This window comes from Halichoerus grypus, chromosome 13 (genome assembly GCF_964656455.1).
Source record: "Halichoerus grypus chromosome 13, mHalGry1.hap1.1, whole genome shotgun sequence".
NCBI lineage: Eukaryota > Metazoa > Chordata > Mammalia > Carnivora > Phocidae > Halichoerus > Halichoerus grypus.
The window spans coordinates 25074616-25085648 of record NC_135724.1 but is presented as its reverse complement, the minus strand read 5'-3'; the positions used below and the strand labels follow the sequence as shown (position 1 = coordinate 25085648).

The following is an 11033-nucleotide window of genomic DNA, read 5'->3' as shown; positions in this document are numbered from 1 at the left end:
CACGGGCCGTGGGCGCGTAGACGAAGACTGTTCCATCTCGTGAGCTGGAGGGTCAGCACCTGCTCTTCCGTCATGGGTGCGGTAGCAGGGGGACTGGCGGCGTCAGGGAGAGGTAGCAGGTGGTACGGCATGGCCACCACGTCTGGGGACCCTTCGCTGCGGAAAAGTCGTCTCTATTCTGACTTTGTACCTTAGACTCCTTGAGATGTGAGCTGAGTTTCCAGTCCAGGTGAGGTAAGACAGGAGCCTGGATGTTCTGAACGCAGAGTTCCAGAACGGGAGGAGAACCCCTGCAAGTCTGTCTGAACAAGGGGGAGCACAGGAGAGGTCATCCAAACCCCAGCACTTCTGAGAGGCCCAGGGGCTCTATCCATAATTACACTCGGACACCAGGCGTAAACCAAGCATGTGGTCACGCCGGTCTTAACCAGCTGGTTCAAGTCTGCCGTCTCTTCCCCCCAAACAGGGAGAGGGAGCCCCCTGTGTGTGCTGCCCGCAGGGCTCCATCCGTGCTGTCCTCCCTCTTCCTGGGGAGTCTGCTCACTGCAACCTGAGCCCTCGCTGGCCAGCCCGGGCGGCTTCTTTCCAGCCCCAGGCCCCGATCAGGTTCCCATTCCTGGATCGCCCACGCTCCCCTGGTGACGAATTCCCGCATTACCTGAGGGATTTGCACATCGGCATGTTCCTCACGGGCCGGAATGTCCTGGGAGAGTGTGGAGGGTGGCGGCGGGGAGCAGCCTGTCTGCCACGTACTACCACGCACGGGGGAGGTTCAGGGACCGATTGGCCTTTGGCTTTGGTTTTTGGTCTTTTTCAGAGAAGGGCCAGGATAGGGCAAGACCTGCAGACAATGGCTGCTAGCTCCAAGTAACCTAGCCAGAGCCAGCAGCAGACAGACATCCAGGGTGTGGGACAAGACGCACCCGGCCGGGAAGGGCAGCTGGCCGCAGGGTCCGCCCAGGATCCTGCCCGGGTCAGGCATTTCTTCCAACGACCGGTGGTCAGAGCAGCCTTGCCCACAGTGTCCGGCAGGGCATCCATCCTGGGACATGCTCAGCCACAGAAGGGGGTCCGTGGCACACCCGCCTCTCCATCAGCCACAAAGTGGACTGGCTTAGCACAGCAGGAGGGAACACGTTTGGCCCCGCCGAACTCAACGAGTCCTCTTTGCATCCCCTGGCTAATAACGTCTTATGGAAGTAGTGTGCCAAGAGACATAGTTTGGCAAATGCTAGCGCAGGGCAAGAGCACTAAATCGAGAGCCGGGAAACAGGGCTTCTCGACCTGATTCAGCGGTCAGCAGCTGGTGCTGGGTCTCTGCTGCTCCCACTGGGAAGGGCTTGGCTTGGCTGCTTGACCCTCCTCCGTGGACCTTACAGGTTGACGCTGCTGGAGATGAGTCAGGGGCCTTGAGGAGGGACCCCACAGGAGCCTCGTCCACCCTCACTTTCCCTGGGCCCTGCCGCTGCCGGAAACAGTCCTGGATGCCCCTAGTCCTCAGAACCCCACCCACCCCATAGCATGGCTCAATGACGGGTATGACATACGCTTTGGGAGCCAGCCCAGGAGACCCAGCCCGACTGATGCCACCTCGTCTCTGGGGCAGAGGAGGGCTGTCAGTCCCACATCTGCCATTTGCCTGGGTAGAGTATTTGTGGGTCAGGTATTGAGAAATCTAAATGTCCCCCGTAGGCCCCCACTCACCACCTCCCCAGCGCCTGCAGCCCCAGCTTTTGTGTCAGCTAAGGAGAGAGCCCCTTGAAGGGCTTGAGCTGGACACTCACTTTCAAGCCCTTTGGGCAGGCTGGATATGCTGCCGTGCGGCTGCCTCTAAGCTCCTGACGGACCAACTCCCGATTACAAGGCTCAGAGGAAGCCAACCCCGTGGGTCTGCTCGGGCCCCCTCGGGCCCTGCTGTCTCTCCCTGGCACTGAGGAGGTGGCAGATTGAAGTCAGCTTTCTAAGCAGCATGATTCGTGGCCATTGACCACCCCAGACTCACAAGGTACAAGAAAAGCGGGAAGTGGACATGGCTCATCAAACCCCACTTTCCTTCTTCACGCCCACAGGGGTGCCTTTTTTGACTTGCCTTCATTTTCTAGCAAACCTGATTTGTGTCCCTCTCCCAGCAGACAGTCCCCGGCCCCCAGAGGTCTTCCCTGCCCTTTCTCTCTGTGCAGCTCATACTCAGCGCTCTGTCCTCTCGAGGCCCGCTCCCTCTGGCTCTCCAGCCGGTCACAGCTGGGCTGCTGTCGCCACGTCAGAGGCCCGGCTTAGCGACGCCGGCTGCAACGACGCCGGGGTGTGAACACAGCTCCCAGTGCTGGCTTTGGACGGTGCTCTCCTTGGCCGACTGCTTTTGCTGCCCAGGTTTCGGCAGTGGGACCTGGCAGCATAGGGGGAGAGGGGCAGGCTCTGCTGTAGGGGACGCTCTGGCAGAGGCATGAGAGCTGCCTGCCAAGCTGGGGTGCGGAAACTGCGGGGCGGTAAGTGGGGCCAAAGGGAGGTCAAAGGGCCTTGAACCCTTCCCAGCCAGAGACTCAGCATTGTCCTGGAACCCAGAAACACTGCCCTCATAAGCCAGCACAACGCCAGAGCCCCGAGGGTTTCAGTGGACCCATCGCCAATCCCGTAGCTCAAAAATGGTCTTCGATTTTTACATCAAAACCAAGTTGTTTTGCCTTAAATGTGGGGTCCTTTTTTTTACTGTTCTTATAAATAAAATTCCACTTATTAAATGTCTGTTAGGCGTCGAGCGTTAGATCAGTGTTTCTCATCAGATCGGTGCTTCTCAAACTTGAATGTGCTTTTGAATCGCATGGTATTTCATTTAAATGCAGGTTCTGGTTCCGTAGTTCTGAGTGCACCCTGAGATTCTCAGGTCTGACGAGCTCCCAGATGATGTGGGCACTGTGGGCCCAGGGACCTAACACTTTGAGTCCCAAGGCCTTGTATTGGATGACTGATGGTTTGTGGGTGAGGGGTCAGTTTCATAGATGGGCCCACTGAGGCACAGTCTTATTGGTGTGCTTGTCAGACGGGGGGATCCGGCCTGGGAACTCTGAGTTTCAGCCACCGGGTTTTCTGTAGGCCAGTGGTTCTCAGCCTAGCTGCCCGCTGGAATCATATGGAGAGGAGCCTACCAGTGCAGGGGTCCTACCGTGGACCAGTTGAATTAGATTGTCCAGGGACAGCTGGCCATCCTTTGGAAAGATCTCCCCCCACCCCCCACCCCCACCGGCGCATGATGCTGCTGTGTAGGCAGGTGAGCACCGCTTGTGAGGTAGATACTCCAGAGATGCCCCGACTGTGCCACCATTGTCCCTTAGGAACCAGCGGCCCTGCCTGTCATCCCGGGAGCCAGTCAAGAAATTCGTAGCAGGTACATAGCAGAGTAGTGTGGAGGAAGCGGAGCCTGAGCTGGGGAGCGAACAGAGCAGGAGACATGACAGCTGAGACAGTCTTGCTCGGCCTCAGGTTCCCCTCTGGGCAGTGAGAAAGCTGTTCTGGACCATCCTGGGGGCCCTTTCTCACATTCCTCGCCACCATTCCGGGGTTCCTCCAGAAGCAGCTCCGCACTAACCAAGTCAACCAAGCGGGAGCCCAGAGTCGCCTCTCCTCACCGCTGGCCCTAGTCCTCTCTGTCCTCGGCTTGTCTCCCCGTGTCCTTTTCCTTTTTCTTGGCCTCGGACATTTGTCGGAGCAGCTATCACGTGTTTTAGGGAAAGGACCTCACTCTGAACCCACATGGCCCGCGTGTGCCAGAGGCTGGGCCACCCGGTAAAGCTGGGGAGGAGGCTGGCTTCACTGCCTGGCTCCCAACTTCACGTTTGCAGGGTCCCACACCCACTGGAGTGTGTGCCTTGATGCTGTCTGACTTCCAGGAGAATGTGGGGTGCCCAGGACCCCCGGGTGACAGAAGTCACCAAACCTCTTGGCCTTGATCCTCGCGCAGGAATTGCGGGATGATAACGGGGCGGCGGGGAGGCTCCAGCTTCACGAGGCGGGGAAGAATGACTGTGCCTCTTTTTATGGGACCTCTGGAATGAAAGGAATTGGAGGCCTGAGCCCCCTCCACCCAGCACTGCCCTGTCACCACCCCAGGCCTTCCCCCTGGGCTCCGGCAGTGCTCCTTGGCCGAGGTATGCCTGGTAGGACAAGTTCAAGCCCTCCTCGGTTGAAATGTGCATGCCCTGTTTAGCCGAGAGGTGTCTGCATCTGAGCTATGTGGAGCGAAGTATTATTAGAGCAAGCATCAGTGTGTCTGTAACTGACCCCAGCTCTCCCTAGCAACCGTTGCCAACAACACATCTAACAGAAGGATGCGATACCTTTTTTGAAAAAAAAAAAAAAAAAACAAGTCATCTCAACTCAAGTCGTAAACACAGCAGGGCTGTTGTGGAAAAAAAAAAAAAAAAACCACGCCAAATCGGAATCTGGCATATGACCAGATTTCAAAATAAATTGCTCTCCACCAGCACCTTCTATAAGATTGTCTCTTAAAAAAAAACTGGTCTCAAGCTAGAGAACAGACAAACTGTTGCGTTTCTGGCTGGGTCACCGGTCAGCACTGTGTTTGGGGCTTTTGATACATGGAAACTCCATTGAGTGGCGCCAGGGGCTGCAAGGGGGTTCTGAGGGGTCTCTGGGAGTGATTTTAACTATGGGTTTTAGGCCCGGAAGGCGCACTCAAGATCTCCTGGCCTGGCAGCCCCATCAGTACATCAAAAACATAAGATACATCTCCAGGGCTGGTGGGACACATACATCCTACTCTTGCCCCGTTTCTCCCATCCTCTGCCCCCTGTCTTGGTCCCACATTTGCTGGCTTGGGCAGAGGCCCTGGGCCATCCTTCTAACTGCACTCATCAGAGAGAACTTCCTTCTCTCCTGGTTATTGCAAGGTTTCAGGAAAATCAAACCTGTTCCTCCTCACCTACAATCTGGAGTTCCTAACTCCCATCTTTTACAGGGAGATCGGGGAGAGGGGCTAACGTTGATTCTTGGGGTTCTAACCAGCTCTAAATGTAAACTCGAGAGCAGGAGTCCTGGCTGAGTTGGCATCAGTCCCCAGCTGCTGACATCATGACTTGGGCATAGTGGTGCTCAGGAAATGATTGTAAGGGAAGGATGGAGCCCTCCATCTTAAGTCTCAGTGCTCCCTTCTGTGTGGTGGGCTCCTCCACTCCTGAGCACTTTGTGTGTGAATGTCAAGACTCTCTCTCTGAGCTGGGTTCCAGGGCAGGAGTCCTTCCCCGTGTTTACAGATGAGAAAAGTGGCTCAGGAAAGCTACAAGCCTTATCCAAAATCATTGGGCTGAATGGAGGCTGTTAGTCCAGCACCCCAAGCTCCTGGCTCCCGTGCCACCCACCCACCCACCCCCGCCGCCCAGATAGGGTGTAAAGGTCAGAAAGTTGGGAAGATCAGGAATCTGTCTCCTGAAGCTGTCAGTGGGGATTCCAAAATCCACCCTTCCAGTATAATCTCACTGTATTTCTAGCAGTCTTGGAGTCTGAGCTTTCTGGGTCAGGGGAGGGCTAAGGGTCTCTGAGGAATCACCTTCACATTTCCGTTGGCTTTATCCAGATGAACCACACAGCTGCTATTCCTGAGGTGAGGTCTGGCTCACCCCCTGGCACCCTCTCTCTGCTCAGACCTCCCTCACTTCTGCACGCCCACCGCTGAGCTGACATGCACTCCAGGCATGGAAACTAATTTTACTGTTGGCCCAAGCCCGGCATACTCAGGGATAGAAGCGCATTGTTCTGTGCATTCCAGAGCCTGAGCAAAGCCCGGGGCTGTACCCACCCCGAGTTCCCCTCCACTGGTTGCTAGAAATCAAGAGGGGATAAAGCAAAGGGCTCCCAGCAATGCAGACCGCTTTCCCTGTGGGCAGACTGTGGATGGCGATTGCAAAGACCCACAAAAGTCTTTTTCTCTTTAAAAAAAAAAAAAAAGTGACCCCACCTGCTGGCCGGGGTGCGAGCACCCTTTGAGTCATTATGCCTGCCTGTACTGAAGTCCTTGCCCTGTGAGGGCCGTGGGGAGCTGCAGACATATCCCCCCCGAGGATGGGCACCAGCAAGCCTGCCTCCCATGCCATGGGAGACCGACTGTCCCAAGAGCTTGACCTTCTGCATCAGAGTCCATGCGGGCAAGCCACCGTGCCAGGGAGAGCCGATGCTTGGCTGCTACCCAGCTCCTAGTGCACCCTACCAGAACCAGCAGGGACACACTGTTGCCCACCCTGGCTTTGGAATGAGTGGATTGTACCTTCTTTCTTCCAATCCTCGTTTCTTCCTCTCAACAAACCCGTTATTGAGCCTTTGCTGCGTATCTTGCCCCATGGCCCAGCCTGCCGATGTGTCTCGCTGCTAATCTGCCCCCCCCGGTCTTCTTCCAGTTTGTGCAGATGGGGGTATTGTCCAGAGTCTGTGGACTGTATCTGAGGCCCCAGCTGGAAGGTCTCAAAGGCACCAGGCTTCTCAGATTGTTCAACTTGGGGTGGCATGTGGTGGAGGGGGTGGTGGGAGGTCATGGTGGCTTTCGAAAGTGCTAAATGGAACTTTGGAATGCTGGGTGGGACAGAAGCAGCCCGTGACTTGAACGGGAAAAAAAGCATTTTGAATTTTTAATCGGAAAATAAGCAGAGGAAAGGAAATGATCGTGGACCCTCAGTAAGTCCCAGAAGGAGCCCAGAGCAGCAGCTTGCCCGTTCAGGTTTTCTTGTCAGAGGCTGTGTCCCTTGGCGTCTTGGGAGCGGAGACTGTGTTCTTGTCATCTTTGTGCACCCCGCCCCCCTACCATGCCAGCACATAGTGGGTACTGGGCCAGCATCAGATGGTCGGTTCCAGGAGCTTCAGTCCAGCGGGGACAAAGGAGCATTGGTGACAGCAGAAGGGGACAGTTCAGCGTTCTGCTCCCGCCTGTCTCTGGGCCAGGGGAACTTTACCCGGGTCAGAAATCGTTTCGCCATCACCTGTGTCCCTTGCCAGGCCGTGTCCTCCTCCCTGCATACCCTCACCCCCCACCCCGGCTTCATTTTCCCTACTAAATCCCCTGAGAGAACTTGGCCGGGGCGCTTCCCTGTCTGAGGCTGCCATGCCGAAGCAGGCACTGTAGATAAGTGGGTTATCGGAGAAGGCCAGCTCGGGTGTCCCGGGCCCCAGAGGGTCACCCCTGGCTGGCTGGCAGCTCACCCCCAGCACCTCCTCCTTTCCCCTTCCCAGAGCCAGGCCAGCAGGAGACAGCAGATCCTCCCCACAGCTCAGCGAGTGGCCGGCCCCCAGCCGCCGCTGGGAATCTGAGCTATGCTAAGCCACTCCAGATCACAGCATCGCTGCCCTGCCCAGGCACGGCCGGCCCAGACAGGGCGCCTCTACCTGCCGTGGCCGCCTCTGAAAAGCTGGCACTGCCTAGGCCGATGGAAAAAATCTCCCTGCAGGTTATGTAACTGCTCACCACCCTGTCCCTGGCTCCCCAGGGAGGCTCCCGGCCACCACCCAGGACGAGCGGCAGTCTCCGGGGAAGGAAGGGGATGGTGGAAGGTCATTCCTTCCAAGAGAAGTCAGTAGCCTTGAGTCCCTGTCCAAGGTCTTCCTCTGAACCCAGGGTCCACAAGGCCCTAAGGAGACTGCTGTTCCCTGTAGCTTGTGGAGCTCAGACGCCTGCCCCAGCCGTGGGGCCCAGAAGAGTGAGAAAGGCTTGTCAAGGGACCTGGACTCGGCAGGAGGGGCTGAGAAGGAGAGCGGGAAGGATGGTGTTGTTGGCTTGTTTGGTTTGGTTGGGTTTCTTTATTTGGCCTTTTATTGTATTGTGATAAAATATATGCAACATAAAATTTACCATTTGAACCATGTTTAAGCACGTAACTGAGTGTCACCAAGCACAGCGCCTCTGCCACCATCCACCCCCAGGACCTCTCATCATCCCAAACAGAAGCCCCATAGCCGCCGAACAATAACCCCCCAGCCCCTCACCTTCTGTCTCCATGACTCTCATGCTCTGCACATACCGCACATGCGTGGATTCATAAGGTAGTTGTCCTTGTGTGTCTGGCTGATGTCACTTAGCAAAGTGGTTTCAAAGTTCATCCATGTAGCACCCGTCGGAATGTCATTCCTTGTCACGGCTGAATAATATTCCATCGGGTGGGTCTGCCCATTTTGTCTATCCATTCATTCATCATTGGACACTTGGGTTGTGTCCTCCTTTGGCTATTGTGAGTCACACCGCTGTGAACGTGCACATACAAGTATCTGTTTGGCCCCTTTCCGTTCTTGTGAGTATATACCTAGAAGTGGAATTGCTGAATCACATGGAAATTCTACTTTTAACTCTTTAGGAACTGCCAAACTGTTTTCTGGGAGATCGTTTTTTGATGGGGGAGATAAAATGAGCCAAGATCCAAAGAAGTGATGCAAGTAAGGGACAGTGGGGACACCGCCTGGCCTGGCATCAAGGGTGTAAGTGGAGAGTTGGAGGAAGTCCATAAGATGAAACGAAAGGGTTTGGGCTTCATGGAGTAGGACCAGAGAGCCATTGTTGGTTCTTGAGCCATAGCATCCCAAGGTTAACTAAAACTCAGAGAATGGTATGGACCGAAGGACGGATCTATAGATTACCCATCCAACCCTTTCATATTGTAGATGAGAGACTCGAGGCCCAGGAAGGTTAACAGAAGCCAGGCTTCAGGAAGACACGTATGATGGGTTATAGGATGTTATGCTCGGAAATCTCTTAGGTAAGAGAACCAGGAGCTCTGGGTGAGCGCTCCCCCTCGCCGTCCTGCCCCCGTACCTGCGTGCGTTGGCAGTGCTCTGGATGCCTGGTGTGGACGAGAGTGACTAACCCGAAGTTAAGGAGTGTGGGAGGGGGGCGGAGAGGGTTGAGGGGATGGAAGGAGGATGACAGGACAACGATGTAAACAGCCAGCAAGAGTGTCACGCTTGTCTTAAACTTGCTGCTTTCGGGGCAGCTGGCTTCCATCTCCCCAGACAAATAAGAGGTCCCCGTAAGTGGACAGAAGTCTTCCCAGCTCCCCTCTGGGTGGCTACTGAGCAGTCACCAGGCATCCCAGGATGCAGAGTGCAATGCAAGGGGCCCTGGGGAAGCCGCCTGCCTCACAGATCATCCCTCTCTTAACAGTCCCCACTAGGACTGAGCACATTCCAGAAAGGTGCCCACCACGTGTGTGCATGCCTGGATCGTGTGCAACCAAGTGCCACCACGCTACTGTATGGTGCCCAGCTCGGCCTCAGAGCAGGGGTGATACCAAAGGAGGGGGGAGCATAGGCAGTATCCAGGGGTGGCTGGGCTCCAGCTAAAGCTGATGAACGTCTCTCTGTAGTTGGGATAAGTGCATTCTTGCACCGCTGCCTATAAATCAGAGCCCCAACTGCTGGACTCATACTTGCCATTGACCCCCATCAGGCCATTGCATTGCTCTGGGTGCTGAAAAACCCCTGATTAAAGGAATAGTATGTCTAATGCATTGTGCAAGCCGAGTCACTTGGAATCCTGCGTGTGGGCCACAGGGACTGCCACGTGGCCGAAGAAATCATCGCTGAAGCCCAGCGTCCAACCCCGACCCGGCCCAGTGTCTAACCCTGGTTCTGGTAACCAGTCAGCTGGCGACTTTGGGCAGATCTTGAATTCTAGCTGCCCTCCACTTACTCTCCCATTAAATGGGGGTAATAATACCTGGGTCCAACACCCGCTTACCCCACAGACATAATCATTGTTAGAATTTGTCGGAACACATATCATTTTGTCTGTGTCCTCTTGGGGGAGGAACTTCTGAATTTCATAAAATCGTGTTTTTCCCTTTGCCCTGATGAATCCCATTCATCAAGGTTCCTAGGAGAGCCCCCCTCCCCCGACCTTCTACAAGCCCAGGGGCCACCAACTTGTACAACTAGAACTTGGGATTCGGATGTGGCATTGTGGATAGCCCTGAGATCCAGCTGCAAGGAAAGCCCTCACAGGGCCGTGGGGCTGGCGTGGAGGCCCTGCTGGGTGCACCATGCTCAGCACTATTAAACCCCAGTGAAGCAGCGGCCCTGGCCTCTACCAGACAGAAGCCTGCTGGAGGGGCAAGGCCAGCTCAACCAGAGAGCAGTTTAGGAAAGTCAGAGAAGGGGGCAAACCCTTTAAGTGCTAGCAGCTGGGGAAGGCTTCCTGGAGGAGGCGGCATGAAAGAAGAGGCAGGATTTGGGGAGCCAGAGGAGAACATGAGGAAGGATCCAAAGCAAAGGCTTATAGATGAGGGGAGCCTGTGGGGCGCAATTGTGTGGGGGAGCCTGGCGGGATGAGGCAGGTGGTACTCTGAGAGCCTTGGCTGAGGGTGTCCGGGAAGCATCGGGGGCTCCACCAGCGTCAGCAAGCCCTGGTGTGAGGCTGCCCAGCCAGGCGGTGACCCCAGGCCACAGTCACCACACTGGCCCTTTCATCTGCTGGCACTTGCTTCTCGCCATTGCAAGCCAAGATGGTTTTAATCCAGACCTAAAACTTCTCCTTGGGCAAGGGGCAGGGAGGGCCGCTGCATCTGGGGCCCCGGCCAGCCTGCTGGGGGGCCCGGGACACCACGGTGTCACTGAGGGAGATGGTGGGGGGCCTGGCAGTCGAGGGCAGGGCCCCAGGTTCCGACCTCACGTGACTCACTCAGCCCCTCCTTATGGATCGGCTACTCCAGGGAGCAGGCTGGAGGTGGGTGCCCACATGCTTCTCTCTGTGCAGACACCCAGCGCCACGCTGTCTTCTTGCCACAGCCCGTTAGCCCACAGGGAACCAGAAGCAGGGCTGTGTGTGAGGCCGTGGGGCCGGCAGCCTCACAAAGCCTCACTGCTCTGCTCTTACCTCCCCGTCCTCCCCCAGGACATATTTTCTGACCTGCCTCAAGGGATAGAGCAGGAGACAGACGTCTGAAGCCAGTGTCTGGCCTGGCTCCCCCCACTCTGGGCCTCATGGTCCTCCTGTGGTCTGGGGGTCGGCCTCCCCACGGGGCAGCGGGGCTCCTGACTCCTTCTGTCTG

The 11033-nt window shown here is 56.2% G+C and overlaps 1 protein-coding gene across 13 annotated transcripts in view; it reads left to right on the top strand.

Moving 5' to 3' along the window:
* Positions 1-11033, top strand: part of CTIF (cap binding complex dependent translation initiation factor) — a 286624-nt gene that overhangs the window by 199929 nt on the left and 75662 nt on the right. The window contains exon 12 of one of the 13 annotated variants that reach the window (XM_078060365.1): positions 2181-2743. The exons of the other annotated variants lie outside the window; for them this stretch is intronic. Coding sequence (XP_077916491.1) covers positions 2181-2447 — 267 coding nt within the window. The 3' untranslated portion in view covers positions 2448-2743. Of the gene's footprint in view, positions 1-2180; positions 2744-11033 lie in introns of those variants that run through there. 13 annotated transcript variants of the gene reach the window in all.